Below are 15,637 nucleotides of genomic sequence, written 5' to 3'. Positions count from 1 at the left end.
AGACAGACAGATAGACAGACAGACAGACAGATAGAATGATAGATAGATAGACAGACAGACAGACAGATAGATAGATAGATAGACAGACAGACAGACAGACAGATAGATAGATAGATAGATAGATAGATAGATAGATAGATAGATAGATAGATAGATAGACAGCTAGACAGCTAGATAGATAGACAGACGGACGGACGGACAGACAGACAGACGGACAGACCGACAGACAGACAGACAGACAGACAGACAGACAGACAGACAGATAGAATGATAGATAGATGGATAGACAGACAGACAGACAGACAGACAGACAGACAGACAGACAGATAGACTGACGGACGGACAGACAGACAGATAGACAGACAGACAGACAGACAGATAGATAGACAGATGGTATAGTGGATGGTAAATGGAATAGATATAAAACATTTCTATATTGTGTGAAAATTATTTCTATCAGATTTACACTTACTACAACTGTAATTAAAAAAAAACAACAAAAAAAAACATCCTAATAAAGTTTAGATGAACTATGGGACATTAAGGAAACAAAGAAAAATCGAGGGAAATATAATTTGTGGATAGAGCATTTTTAGTGTGAAATTATAGGCTATATGAGACTTCCAAAATGTTTAAAATATAATTTTATCACAGTTTGTACCACAATAAAGCACAAAACACATAAACAGTACACTGTTTCACAGTAGAGATGTTGATGACTGTCAATATGATTTCTGATTTGATGCACTCTGTTGGACGTTGTTAGTTCACAAATAACTAAAACTAGTTAAAATTGTGCTTTAAGAGAGTCAACAGGGCCAAAAGTTCCCATCGCTGATGAAACGCTCATTGTAGCTTTAGGCAACACAGAATACCCTTTGCACTCAGCTGACAGTATGATTTAGCTAAGTGTCACGGTGTGGGCTGATCTTTTAACAACAGTAATTATAGTCTTTGTCAGAGGACCATTTCAAACTTTTAAACATTCAGTGCATCATCCCAGACAGATTATTCGCTTACCAACACAGTAATCCATTTGTTCAACCCAAGCAACATTAGTTTAAAGTTTTGTAATTATAAACTCTGAAATTGGTTAGAGTGGTTAAATTGTGGTTTAAAAGGTTGAAGATTAATTACAAATAAAAGAAAAAAACACACATATGCAATTGTCCAAAGCCTGAACCGCAGGGGGCGCTATCTGACAGACAGACACGCAGCTGACGCGCGTTACAGTAGTAGGTGTGTGCTTATATCTGCTCTTACAGCGTGTTTGATTGTACAGGTCCACTAAGGCCTAAGAAAAGTCACCTGACACAAAAACTGGCCTATCGCTTTGAGTCCAAAGCAGGTGCAGCAATCTGCAACTCAAAATCAACTCCATACGAATCTGCTAGGAATCAGGGGCACGTTCAAGCTCACACCGGTGCGCAACGGTTTGCTACGTTTTCCGGGTTGAACGACACGTTTCCTGGAAACGGTGTGCAACGGTGTGCAACGGGTTTGAGATGCGTTTTCTCTTGTTTGGTGGGTGTGTCAGAAATGTCGGCCCAATCAGCGGCAGCATGTATATAAACCACGCGGTATTAAAGAGACACCTCGCACAATGGGTCCTAGTAAAGTAGTTTACAAATGTGTCCGCTGCAGCTCGGTATATGCAACAATTGAAGACATTAGAAGACATGTTTGCCGTAAGAGTTTTATAGTAAAATTATAGCATATCACCATGATGATGTAGTTGTTTATATTTTTAACTTCATTGCAAGGCAAGTTTATTTATATACCAAATTTCATACACAGTGGTAATGAAGTGCTTTACAAAAAATGAGAATGATAATTAATACAAGGTATTTAAAAATTAAGAACTAGAAATAAAATAATTTAAATTAGAATTGATTAGCTACCAGGAGATAAAATAGATGTGTTTTCAGTCAGAATTTGGTAAGATGTTCTCTTTCATTCTGGACGGCAAGGGCAGTGACTGTAACATCGAGGGTACTTTGCAGTATTAAACAAGTATTTATATCAATATCATCAGGCTCCGAAAATTCTTCAAAAAGGAACACAGAGAATGGCCTTCTCAGCTGCCATAGTTGCAACGCTTGCGTCATCACAACAGGGTGTTCAACACGCCACCGTTTCCGTTTAAAAAACGTTTTGCAACGTTTTGTCGGGGCTGAACGCAGCCCAGTTGTCACAAAAGGCGATGAACCCTGTTTGTTTTTTTATTATAAAAAAAAGAGCAAAAACATTTTTTGACTCTTAAAAACTCATCTGTTCAGATAAGCGTTTATGTAGAATATTTATGTTAAAGAAATAATATAGCCTAGGTGCTATTCATCAAACCGAGTGCTGCTTTCAGAAAAAAAAATAGATTTCTAATAGAGTTAAATAATAGAATAATAATAGAGTTATAAAAATAAAGTGGCAACGTTTAGAAAAAAGTTCAGTTTGGTTGTAGGTAGAGTGTGGAGGTAAAAGGGGGCGTATCCCGCAGCAGCTCAGCGGGCGCTTTCTATTGGTCAGCGCGGGTGGGGGCGGGGCCACCCAATGACTGGGGCGTTCCGTAAATTTTCATAACTCCACGGACAGCATTTCCTTCTGAAGAGCGGCGAGTCGCGACGACAATCTGACGCGCTTATTTTAAGCTTTAGTTTATTTCGCTGTGAAGGATTATAAACAAAGAAACCACTTTAGGAGTTACGGCGGAAAAGGAGAGATTATCTCTCAGCATGATGGAGATTGAATTGCCTAAAATGCATCCAAGCCAACAGGTAACTAACATTTAATAATACTTAATTGCGTCACTAGTGTTATAATAATGTCTAGTATGTTTAATAGTATTAAAACGATACTAAAATTAAAGAGAAATCAGAGTTGTTGTTTTCTTTTCCAATTTTAATAAGCTGTTACATCATTTTGCCCTTTGAACCGGTATATTGTGGGACATGTGAGGTTATTCAGAAGTATTTATTGCTCGTGACATAAATGTGACACCAGATCACTGACTTTTTGGAGTGTTTCTGATTTTAAAGTTTCAAGATGATAATCATCGACGATGTTTTGTTTCATTCTATAACTCATGACATAGAGGCGAAATCGCTGAAACGTCTTTGTGAATGTAATTCTGTGTTAAAGGAGGCGTTTCCTCTTGTCCCGTTTTCTCGCGACTCTCCTTTTCAGCCCAAATTCTGCATAGTCATTGAACTTGGGCCGTCCTAAGAACGAAAGGAAGGAAGAAGTATCAAAATGCATGTAAATCTAAATCATCGCAGTGTTGAATAGTTAGTAGCGCGAAGCGAAGCTGGCCCGCGGTGAACTTCTGCCGTGAGACGCGCGCGTCGACGCGCTTTGATGTGTTTGTGCGTGTGATCCCGCAGACTGTGCGCTGGCTCTCTGCGCATGCGCACTCTCTTGCATAATAGCAGGCGGCTCCAGTGTGGAATGTGTCTGTTTACTTTACCCTTGTATTCTGACGTAAAGAAGCGATCCTCAGATTTACGTTTTCAGTCTCTATCACATCTAATCTGATTCTTTATACCTAACTGAAAGAAGAAGAGGGGTTTTTGGTAAAACACCTAAAAAACTTTCATTATTAAGTTATTGACAAATATCACATGGTGCTGAAGAGATTAATAGTGCATTCATATTTAGAAGTGAATGCATTAAAATATATGAATCAAAGCGTTATGGTATTTTTCATTAATGGGACACTTGAATAGGGTACAAAACCTATGGAGGCACGTGAAAAATACTGTTGAAAATACTGTTTGTTAATCACAGAAGGGCTAACTAAATTTTATACAAGATATTTTATTTTCTCTTGTTTTTATATCTCTTAAAGTTTTTTTTAGGCCTGTATTGGAAATATGAATCAAAACATCTTAAATCCGAAAAAAGAGAAAACAAAATAAACACACACACACACACACACACACACTAACTAACTCACACACACACACACACACACACACACACACACACACACACACACACACACACACACAAAACACACACACACACACACACACACACACACACACACACACACACACACACACACACACACACACACACACACACACACACATACACACAAACACCAGAATGGGTAACAAAATTTCAAGTTCTGCCTAAATTAGGCTGTCACTTAGTAAGGCCTTGTTGTTTATACACTTAATGTCCCATAATTTTTAACTTTTTACTGTGTTGTACACATACTATTTATAGATCATGTCAGAATTATGACTTCGAGTTGGTGCTAATAGCCTCGTGGTTAGTGTGTTAACATATAACACAACTGTGCTCACAGCGACCCGAGTTCGAATCCTGTCTCAAGGTCCTTTGCTGATCTCGTTCCCTTTCTCCACTCCAATAGTTTCCTGTCATCTCTCCACTCCACTCTCAAAATCAAAAGTACAAAAAGCCCATAAATGTAACTTAAAAAGAATTACATTGAATGAAGGTCAAGGCCCCTGAGGTGGAACAGGCCAAAATCACCATTTAAAGCAGAGACACAGATATTTGCGGTGTTTTAAATGAACAGATTTCATGCTAGGTTAATTTTGTTAGATCAGAGTTTATAAAACACATGTAAGCAATGCTTTAAAGTGATGTGACACCAAATTATTTATTGTGCCGCGTGCTTTAGGCTACCTAATGATCTGTTTAGCGATATATAATGTATTCAAGTTGTCAGTGTTATTAATGAAAATTATTAAGTGTTCCTAAAACTTAAATGTGTGTGCTGATGCACAAAGTACTATATTTGAATCAGTGCTATAAGAAACAAGTGTTTCGATGCTTGTAATAATATTTCATTGAGAGTGGAATAATGTGAGGGTTTGGTAAACCGGTTTGGATGCTGATTACATGCTGTACCTGCCTGAAAAAAAAAAAATAGAGAACAAGGAGTTCTTGTTCCTCCAATGGTATATTCCACATTCCAGAAGAACAGGAAGTGAGACAGGTGTGAAAAAGAATTGCTTCTTGACCAGGAATCTTTGCAGTTTTAATATCCGCCTCTGGTTTCTCATTGCCATTAACCTGGATAATGATTAGAACACTTTGAGCATTAATTATGTAGTTATGCATGTCTTGCATATACGTTTTCTCTTCTAATGCAGTCGATAGGCTTATGAATACACAAACATACGTGCAATACTATTCTTTGTCTGTCCAGTAAGCCTCACATTCACTTATGTTTATACAGAACCCCACATAATGAGTGTCAAAGTTACATCATCTGCTTACATCACATCAAAAACACTCACCGCGATCACAGAACTTATCATATATACCAGATATTGTTCCTTTCACTTTAAAGGAACAGTTCACCAGCAAATGGTGATTATTTTCACCCTCATGTCATTCGGACCAATATTATTTTAGTGAAACACTAAATCTTGGGCTCAGTTTTAATTTAAGATGAAAGTTTTTGTTTATATTTTGAAATAGATTGCATTTTAATATTTTCTAGTTAGTGTCATTTTGTTATGTTTTTGTCATTTATATATATAGACTGTATAGTTGTAGTTTTTAATTTTAGTTTTAGTTAATTTAGTACTTGAAAATTATTTCAAGTAATGAAAATAGTTTTTTTTATGGTTTTAGTTTTAATTTACAACAGTAACCCGAATATCAGCTTAATTATTTGCCCCTGTTTGGCATGAAAAAAAGGATGATATGGCTTCAGAAGACTTGAAATTTAGTGTACAATTAATATGGACTACTTTTATTAGACTATTATTGTGCTTCTTTGTCATTTTTTTGGGTTTGGCAGTAAAATTCACCATCCACTGCCCTTTTGTATGGACAACAAAACCCCAACCATCCGCCAAACACTTTGTTTAGTGTTTCACAGAAGAAAGATATTAATAAAACATAAAATAATAATAATAATAATAATATCCCAATATTTTCAGTTTTGGACTATTTGTTTCTTTAAAGATCTGTTTTAAAGAACTATAAACAACATATGCTTTTGTAACACACTCGTAAACAACAGAATGTGTTTTGAAAGTAAGAAGCTCCTTAAAGAAACATTTCCACTCACAAAAAAACCCAAACTAAACGAACGGAAACACACGTTCGTCATTCATTCAGCTTTGAGGAGGAGGAGATGGTCCGGTTCATCCTCTCGTGAGAGGGGCGCATTTAGCAGTTGTTTAGATGTTTCATCATCTCTCTGGCTCCGCCCCCTCTGTTATCTGGAGCTGGAGAGGATGTGTGTGACTCAGAGCGAGACGGGCATGTCGCTTCATGTTGCTGTCTGGAGGCCTCAATTATACTCTAGACCATTCATATCATTATATTGTTATAAAACATATTTTATATAAATTTGAAATTTATATGTGCTTATATAAATTAAATTGACTAAGAAGTTTTGCACTGGCAAAATTATTATTATTATGTTTATTAATGAATAAATAAAAAGTAAATTAAATCTTTTTTTTTTAATTTAAAAATGTAAATAAAATAAATTGACAGAATTTATGTGCTAATATAATAATGATAAAAATAAATAAAAATAAATACTAAACATGAAAGCATTTCACTAATAATAATATTAATAAATTTACAGTCTTTTTTGTATTTGTATCATATTGTTAAAAACTCTCTTTAAATAAAGGTATATATATTTTTAAATAAATATTAAACCGTTTAATAAATTAAATTACAAAGAATTTATGTGCTAATATAATAATAATAAAAATAAATAAATAAATAAAAACTAAACATGAAAACAATTTAAAATAAAAATAATAATAATAATAAATTGAGAATTCAGAAACCGTCCTTTAGTAAAAAAAAGAAACATTTGTGTCATTACATTGTTATAAAACTTTTTTTAAATAAATTTGTAATTTATATGTGTTTAAATAAATTTAATTGATAAAGAATTTGGCAAAATTATTAATAAAATAATAATAAAAAATAATAATAATATTAATAAAATAATCATTCGGAAACGGTCCTTTAGTCAAAAATAATTTATGCAGCCTTATTTAGTTACACTGTAGCATCTACTGAATTCTGCCGTGATGTCAATGCCGATGGCTATTCAGAAGTGTGAAACAGAATCGCTTCCTTTTAACTCTGCAGTTCCTCTGTTGTCAGTACACACTTCTTCTCTGTTTAGTCCCCTGGGCCTTGTGATCTGAAACTATAGGAAGCTGATTTTTTTACAGATCTCGAGTCACATGCTCGACATGGTTTTTCTCACCTCATAACCAGATAAATGCAGCACTGCAGACTGATGGTACAAAGCTTTCAGTGTGTAAATAAACAGCAGAGGAGGTTAAAGACTGCATAGTACTGCATATCTCAGACACTGTTGATGTAGTAAAGATTTTAGTTCCTGCAACTATCAATCAAGAAAAGACAGATGCCAAGGTTTTAAATATTTTTGTTACTAAGCCTGGGATTTTTTTTTATTTTTATTATTATTATTTTTTTAATTACCAGCATTTTTAAATGTCTCATTTGGTGGTATATAACATTTGAACCAAGAGTAGAGATGCTGAAATGCATTGACTTCTAGGTCATATTTTTTTTTTTTTTTTACAATAAAAACACCAGTGCTTTCGTAACCTCTTTTTACTTGCCTGGAAATTTCAGTTTTGCTTCAGAAGCGGTGGATTCATCACTTAACTAGTACAGCGCTGTAAGTCATTAGCTGAAAAAAGGCCTTTTTGACCAATTAAAACAAAACATGTTAACAATATCAATCAAACAGTACTACAGTAAAAGTACTCCTTGAGTAAAAGTACTTGGTTTTTAATGTCCTCAAGTATTAAAGGTAAAAACTTCTCATCAGTGAAGCATTTTTATTATTTTAGCTAGTCATTAAGGAAGATTAGTGCATGAAGACATTGAGTATGCAAATAAGAAAAAAACTATTACTAAAACTTGCCATACAACATAAAAACATTAAACGTCATTTAAAATATCAGTTCCAAACAATGAGGAACAATATATTTGGAAATATTGTAGAGTAAAAACTATGATATTATGCTTTGGAATGAAAGTAAAAATTCAATTACATAATGAGTTAAAAAAAAAAGTACAGTAAAAAGAGTAAGAAATACTTTACTGTCCACCACTGCACATAATAGAAACCAGAACTTTACATTTTCAGAGCAAACTTCCACTTCAGTAGAAAATAGATAAATCCTGAAAATGGTCCTGTGGTTCAAAGCCTCAATATCCCATGTCATCTATCAAATCACATGAGAATGCATGATATTGAGAAAGTTCTTAGAAAATGCTTGGTGGCTGAACTGTGGTTCCCAGAGATGGAGTTAAAAAAGAGAAGCAGTATGTATTATTCACACTGTCTTGTGCGTGTGCTTATCTGAGGTGGGACGGGCTCACAATCCCTCCCAGACAGGCAGGGTGTGGTCAGGAGGAGGCCAGCTCCTCTCATCTTCATCTCTGTTGTTTCTCTCTAGGATATGGATCTGATAGATATCCTGTGGAGGCAGGACGTGGATCTGGGTGCGGGGAGAGAGGTGTTTGATTTCAGCTACAGACAGAAGGAAGTGGAGCTGCGTCTGCAGCGTGAGAAGGAAGAGGAGAAGCAGCAGCAGCGTTTGCGGGAGCAGGAGAAAGCTTTACTCGCCCAACTCCAGCTGGACGAGGAGACCGGAGAGTTTGTGCCTCGAAGCGCCCCGCCGACCCACACCAACACGACAAATGCCGAAGTCACACAGGTACGCCATCCGGTCACAGGAAGAGAGGTGTGCATGCACACATCGACGCCAGGGCAAGAGGAGAGCAGATTTGAGATCACACACACACACACACATAGCCTCATATTACAGGGTGCAGCTGCTTAGTTGCTTGGTAACAGCCACTATGGCATAATTACTGGAACTCAGGTGGTAAGGCTTTATCGTAAGCGCAGTTCTACGGAAAGGACAGCAAATAAACTCGCAAACAAACCTAGTCTGACACTGATAGGACACTAAAGAGCTTGTTTTCCCTGAGGAGGTTGTGTTTCGCAGATGTGATTTTAGTCCTGTACAAAGTGAACGCACTTGAGTGGACCTAATTGCCTACTTTTATTCTGCTTACTCTGAGTTTGTCTTAGATGTTTCTCCTAAAGCTCCTAAGAGAAATGAATGTATGAGACATCTGTTGACGTATAGTAAGAGTTTGATGGCATTGCTCAGATCATTGGATCCTAGCAGCATGAGAATGATGAGAAATGTTTGAAATCACAGCAAAATGACTGACTTTTGGCAAGTCTGAGCATAGTTTTGAAATCTCATCTCAAATTTTAGAAATAATCAATGTTATAAATATTCCATTAATGATGGAAAATATTACTTTGCGAGTTAAGCTTTAGCTGAGGTCGCCACTGGCAACTGTATAAATTTACATGTCATGACTTAAAACTTGCATGTAATGCCTTTTTTCTTGATTGTTTTGCGATCACATCATTTGTTTACGTTGACGTAAAAAACCCGAGACGATGCGCATCAAAGTTTTTGATCTCTGCTGAAAGCAGCTCCTGCTGTGCAGCATGAGAGAGATCGAAAACGACGGAGACGTGCGAAGTCAAAGTGCAGAAAAGCAGGGTCCGTTTCGTGCACAACTTTAACAAACTACAACAGGTAAAGCTGTCAGCTGTGTGGATATTAGCGATATCGTTAACAGTTCTCGTTTATAATCGATACTGATGTGGCTTCTTATCAAGATCTTTAATCTATATGCTGCTCTGTTAATGCGTGAACGTAATCGCAATAAGCTTTATGCTTGGTAACATTTTAATAAACCAAGTATCAGCTTTAAAATTATGCCAAATTCATAACGAAATTCAAACAATAAATATTGGAAAATGTTGGAAAAGACATTTAGTTCCCACTTTAAGTGAACCTTAGTTCCCAGGACATGATTGAAATGTTAAATTGTAAAATAAAAAAATTAAAAAAGTATTCTGTGGCAGTTAAAAAAAATAATTAGGCACCTAATTTTGTTTCCTATAGGAGCCAATTATTATTATTATTAGTAGTAGTAGTAGTATTTTTGGTCTGGAGCCTTGGTTAATAAATATAGTTGAAATAGCATGACGAAAACTATTAGATTAATAGATATTTGGTATGTTTTTGAATAGCAAGTCACTAAATGAATGCTTTAATCTTCCAATTTAAAGCATATATTGTGTTACAGATTCAAATAAAGATTCCAGTCAATGATGAGTTTGCTGCTCTAAAATGATGCTATAGCTCAGATCGTTTGATCCTAGAAGAATGAGAATGTTGACAAATGTTTGAGATCACATTTTGCAGACTTTGGCAAGTCTATGCATACTTTGAGACTCATGTTAATTCCAGTAATAAAATTAGTTAAATTAGCAATGGTAAAACTATTCATTTCATTTAGCATCCAGAGCACACTTAATTCAGTTTACAGAAATGAAAAATCCAAAGCACAACCACATCTACACAAACACAGAACTAACTACAGAAACTACAGAAATCACAATCTCTTTTAAATCTTTACATGAAATCATAGACATCCTTTGTTAATAATTTTAACTGAAAGGTTGTTTCAAAAACTAACTCAGTCAAGTCAGTCCAGTCACAGAATCTACACTGACATGCATGTTTCCTGCTCTGTGTGTAGACGCAGTGGTTTTATTAGGATGCATTTGACTGTGTATGTGCAGAATGAGGCTTTCGCAGAACAGGACGGTGACGCCATGTCATTCGATGAGTGCATGCAGCTCCTGGCTGAGACTTTTCCACTAGATGAGGCAGCTGAGGTGATTACGGGATATTTATCACCCATATAACACCTCACGGAAATATAACACCTATACATGTCACTGCACTTCAGTCTAATTATCTCTCTTCTGTTGTCTGTGCAGTCAGTGCCGCCTTGCCTGGATGCATCCGTTCCTCCTTCCACAGATCTTATGATGCCCTCAGACATCCCAGCCTTTACCCAGAATCCTTTGCTGCCAGGCTCTCTGGATCAAGCCTGGATGGAGTTGCTCTCACTCCCAGAGCTGCAGGTATGAACCCTCAACCAGACCTCATTAACACCCTATAATCAGTGCAGGATCCAAAACGAACTTATTGCCAGTCCTGGAAATGCCATAAATATTTCTTGTTGGCCATGAAACAGATATTTAGCAACATTTTTAAAATAAAATATTTGTTAAATAATATAATAATTAAAATATATACAATATGTATAATTTTTTTTATCTCACATATTTTAAAACATTTAATATTACAAATATTGAAAAAATTTTTTTTTTTAATATTTTTAATGTTTTAAATATTTTCTGTGATAAAAAAAAGAAAAACGTGTTTTTCGGTCATTCATTCATCCTAGACAAGTTTTTAGAAAGTTTTTATTGAGATAAAAGTTGTTATGGATAAAAGTCCAAATGTTTTTTTTTCGTGTTTTTCGGTCATTCATTCATCCTAGACAAGTCTTTGAATAGCAAGTCAGTTTCCAAATAAAGATTTCAGCCAACAGAACAGGTTTATTTACACACCCAAGCCAATTTATACTTACATTTGGTGCTTGGCTAGTGTAAATTATGGACTCTTGCCAGATAAAATGCCAAACATTACAAACACTTTTCAGTATAATTTACTCCAAAATGAAAATTCTGTCAGTGTTTACTCACCCTCATATCATTCCAAACCCATAAACCTTTTTCTCATCTTTGAAACACAAATAAAGATATTTTTAATGGAAACTGAGATTTCTGTCTCTCCATTGAAAGTCCATTCCACTATAACTTAGAGACTTCAAAATGTTCATGAAGAAAGTGTAAGAGTAATCCATATGAACTGGTTTAATCCATTTAATTGATACACAAATAATCATTAATCAACGCACATATGTACAGTAGAACACATCCAGTACTGCATCTGTGCTCAGCTTTTAGGATATCTTTATGGACTTTTTGAAGCATCAAAGTTTGGGTAGTGTGGACTTTCAGCAGAGGGACAGAAATCTCTCAGGTTTCATTAAAACATCCTCTTTTGTGTTTCAGACAAAACTCTTTTGGGTTTGGAATGACATGAAGGCCCGAAAATGATAACAGAACTTTCGATTTTGATGTGAACTACTTTAAATTAGTTTTTAGAGAGAGGCTGTGAGGTGCTCCTCTGATTCATGCCACCTGTGGTTTAGAAAGTCGCAAACAACCCTGTTGCTGAGCAACAACCAAATTATCCTCTCTGAGGTCATGCTGTGGTGTGACGGCCAACGCGGATACATACTTCATTTGTTTTTGTTTGAATTGAACCACTTTTTTACCTCAGTATACATGGAAGCTGATTCATAACTAAACAAAAAAAGGTTTAAAGGCCCTGTCATGTGACTCACGTCAACATTCCCCAGTGCATTGAACTCTATGGAGTGAAAAGTAGACTCAATACTGTTTGTCTCATACAGAATGTGTCTTCACTTTGGATTATAACGTTCACACGGCTGTTCTTTTGTATTTTTAGCAGTGCCTCAATATGCAGATGCAGGACTCGTTGGATATGGATGGATTTATGAAACCTTCCACAGAAGCACAGGACCCAAACTACAGCCAGTACCTGCCCGGCATGGACCATCTCTCATCTGTCCAGACAGAGGGGTGTCCTCCCGAATACATCAACACATATGATGGATCCTTTAACACTATGGTGTCGCCCAACCTCAGCCAGATGAGTCTGAATGTCCCGGATGTGAGGGCCGAGTTTGGACCGGAAGAATTCAATGAGCTGTTTTATCCAGAGATGAGAGAGGTTAAAGTGAACAGCGGTCCTCTCACATCCGATGAAGGAAATACGGTCAGCCAATTGGTGGAGATCCCCAGCGATCCTCCTGTGAACACCATGGATCTGCACAGCTTCTCACCTGGAAGCTTCAGCTCAGGAAAACCAGAGCCTATGTCCGAATTCCCAGATTCAGATTCCGGCTTGTCGCTGGACGCCAGCCCTCACACGAGCTCTCCGGGGAAGTCCTTGAACGGAGACGGATCCTTTGGTTTCAGCGACTCTGACTCCGAAGAGATGGACGGTAGTCCGGGAGACATGGAGTCAGATTATGCCGAGATATTCCCGCTGGTTTACCTTACCGATGAAGCTCAGGCATCTCTCTCAGAGAAACCCCCGGCAGAGGCACTGCAGATGAAAGCGAAGAACCCAAAGATAGAGCCGGCGGAGGCCAGCGGCCACTCAAAACCGCCCTTTACCAAAGACAAGCAGAAGAAACGCTCCGAGGCCCGGCTCTCCCGTGACGAACAGAGAGCAAAAGCCTTGCAGATCCCATTTACTGTGGACAAGATCATCAATCTGCCTGTGGATGACTTCAACGAGATGATGTCCAAACACCAGCTCAACGAGGCCCAGCTCGCCCTCGTCAGAGACATCCGCCGTCGGGGCAAGAACAAGGTTGCGGCGCAGAACTGCCGCAAGAGGAAGATGGAGAACATTGTGGGCCTGGAGTACGAGCTGGACTCGCTGAAAGAGGAGAAGGAGCATTTGATGAAGGAGAAGAGCAAACGTAGCACCAGCCTGAGAGAGATGAAGCAGCAGTTGAGTACCTTGTACCATGAGGTCTTCAGTATGCTTCGAGACGAGCACGGCAAGCCTTTCTCGCCCAACGAATACTCCCTTCAGCACACTGCGGATGGCACCGTTTTCCTCGTTCCTCGCCTTAAAAAGACTCTCGTTAAGAACAACTAGCTCTGTTCCATCTACTCTCTCCTTCCTGTTTTTTTGGTACTGCTTTTCTCTTGCTAACAACATATCCTAACCAGGCATGTTGCAATAAAGCGACAAAGGCTCTTCCCACGTTGATGTGTTTGTCCTAACCAGCCACAGAATATTTTGTCAGTCACTTGGTTGGTGCAGCATTGTTCCGGGAAGCCCCGCCCACAATGGAATCTCATTGGTCCAAAATCTGGCTGCACATTAAACATCATCAAATATGTTGCTATTAGTGTCGAGAACATCGCTGACTCCTGAAACTTGTCATTTGGTGACTGGTTAGGACACGGTGTACGTTTTACGCAAAGGAAACAACTAAACAGGAGCGCATTTTGCTTTTACATCAACTGTTGAAATGGCACTACTGTTATATATGTTTTGCGTATTCTACTGTCCTAATATTCTTCACCTCCGTTGGATTTTGTACTCCTTTATATTTTCTCTGAGATTCTTTTACCTCTATGGTTTGTAAATACATTTATACTTTATTTGCTATTGAGATAGGAACAAATGTACTAAATAGATCACATTTTAGTATGCTAAAAATTGTGATCATTTTAAGTCTGCACTTGTGTCAGTTTTTATATCTTAATTTACTATTCTATTGCTATTTTACCTCCTGAATTTATGGCTTTATATAATAAATAAATATTTAAACCAGTGAAGTGTTATGCGGTCTTGAATGGGAGTTGGTTTGTTAACCGAGTGGGAAAAAGGAAATGGATATTAACAAGAGAAGGAATAAGGAAGTAGCACCAAATTTAGTTCATTCAACAAACATACCAAAAGAAGTGACCTATATTTTAAAGACTGATGGCACAAAAACATGTCTACTATAACATCATACTGCCCAAAATGAAGACAAAATGTATTGCTACACCTAAAATCACCAGTAAATTAAAAGAGACATCAAGTAAAGATGAAGAAAAGCATCTGATATTTCATCTAATCCTGTTTAAGTGTAGTTTAAGAGTCCACTGGATATTATACGCAATGACATCATAATCATTGGGAGAGAGTTCTCCATTATGTGAGGTTTTGTGCTCAAATTGTTAGTTTTCTTGGAAACAGATTTTCTATTTTGGCTATCCACTAACACTGCAGAACACTACATACTCACAAAATCTACCCCAATTAATGAGATTTAACAAATCATAAGCCTTTGAGGATGAAAGGGCTTTTTTGTCAAGCCTGCTCTGCTGACAACTCTCAACTGAATCTTCCTCAAGCGAACAGCCCCCGTCTCCAATGTTATGCAACAGAGCTGAATTGTTTGGCTGTGGCTGTCATTAAAGCCCCGCTGGACAAAGTACAGCAGTAAAGAGCGGTTGTTTGCACTGCAAGTCACTTTCACCCACACACACACCACCTTTGAACACACCAAACCCTCTCCTTTGCACACTACAGTAGCTCTCCGTTTTCAGCCAACAGGGCCAACCTGTTCACAGACCTGCATTCACACGTCACAATCTAGGATCTTGTCACTATATAAAGCTTCATGTATAATAAAAATGCAGGTGAAAAATTGGCTCACTGAATGCTTTTCGGTCTTATGACAGCATTAAACTGCCATGCTTTCTCTCCTGTCACCAGACACAACATAGAGCACATAAGGTTATATAAATAATAAATGACGTTACAGTAAATTAACACATGACTTATCTAGGCCAACATTATCTTAAACATTTACCAATGGTTCAATGTCAAGGGAACAAAGTCCCCATGACAGGTTTTGGAGTAAGATAAGCATTGCGTGAGAAGAAAAGGACCTGCGCTCACATAAAAAAACAACACAAACACAGCAAATTAAACATTCTCAGGGGGTTTCAAATGTTTTATTAAACAAAATCGGTATTTGGCAATGCATTCACACTTATTCATTTGGCCATTATGAGTGATGTTTTAAG

General features: G+C 37.3%; 1 protein-coding gene across 1 annotated transcript; it reads left to right on the top strand.

Annotated features, from left to right (window-relative positions):
- Window positions 1-2,550: 2,550 nt before the first annotated feature.
- On the top strand, window positions 2,551-14,390 carry LOC109088629 (nuclear factor erythroid 2-related factor 2-like). The gene is made up of 5 exons (XM_042763189.1): window positions 2,551-2,771; window positions 8,451-8,711; window positions 10,673-10,768; window positions 10,874-11,020; window positions 12,480-14,390. Exons 1-5 carry the CDS (start codon window positions 2,730-2,732, stop codon window positions 13,704-13,706), a joined length of 1,773 nt encoding a protein of 590 aa, XP_042619123.1. The 5' UTR covers window positions 2,551-2,729; the 3' UTR covers window positions 13,707-14,390.
- The last annotated feature ends 1,247 nt before the right edge of the window (window positions 14,391-15,637 follow it).

This window comes from Cyprinus carpio, chromosome A9 (assembly GCF_018340385.1).
Source record: "Cyprinus carpio isolate SPL01 chromosome A9, ASM1834038v1, whole genome shotgun sequence".
Taxonomy (NCBI): domain Eukaryota; kingdom Metazoa; phylum Chordata; class Actinopteri; order Cypriniformes; family Cyprinidae; genus Cyprinus; species Cyprinus carpio.
The sequence above is the reverse complement of the archived record's forward strand: the minus strand, read 5'-3'. Positions and strand labels throughout refer to the sequence as shown.

Coding starts and splice junctions, on each gene's coding strand:
- LOC109088629 (XM_042763189.1), top strand. CDS start 2,730: ATGATGGAGATTGAATTGCCTAAAATGCATCCAAGCCAACAG. Junction 2,772..8,450: donor AAATGCATCCAAGCCAACAG/GTAACTAACATT, acceptor GTTTCTCTCTAG/GATATGGATCTGATAGATAT. Junction 8,712..10,672: donor CAAATGCCGAAGTCACACAG/GTACGCCATCCG, acceptor GTGTATGTGCAG/AATGAGGCTTTCGCAGAACA.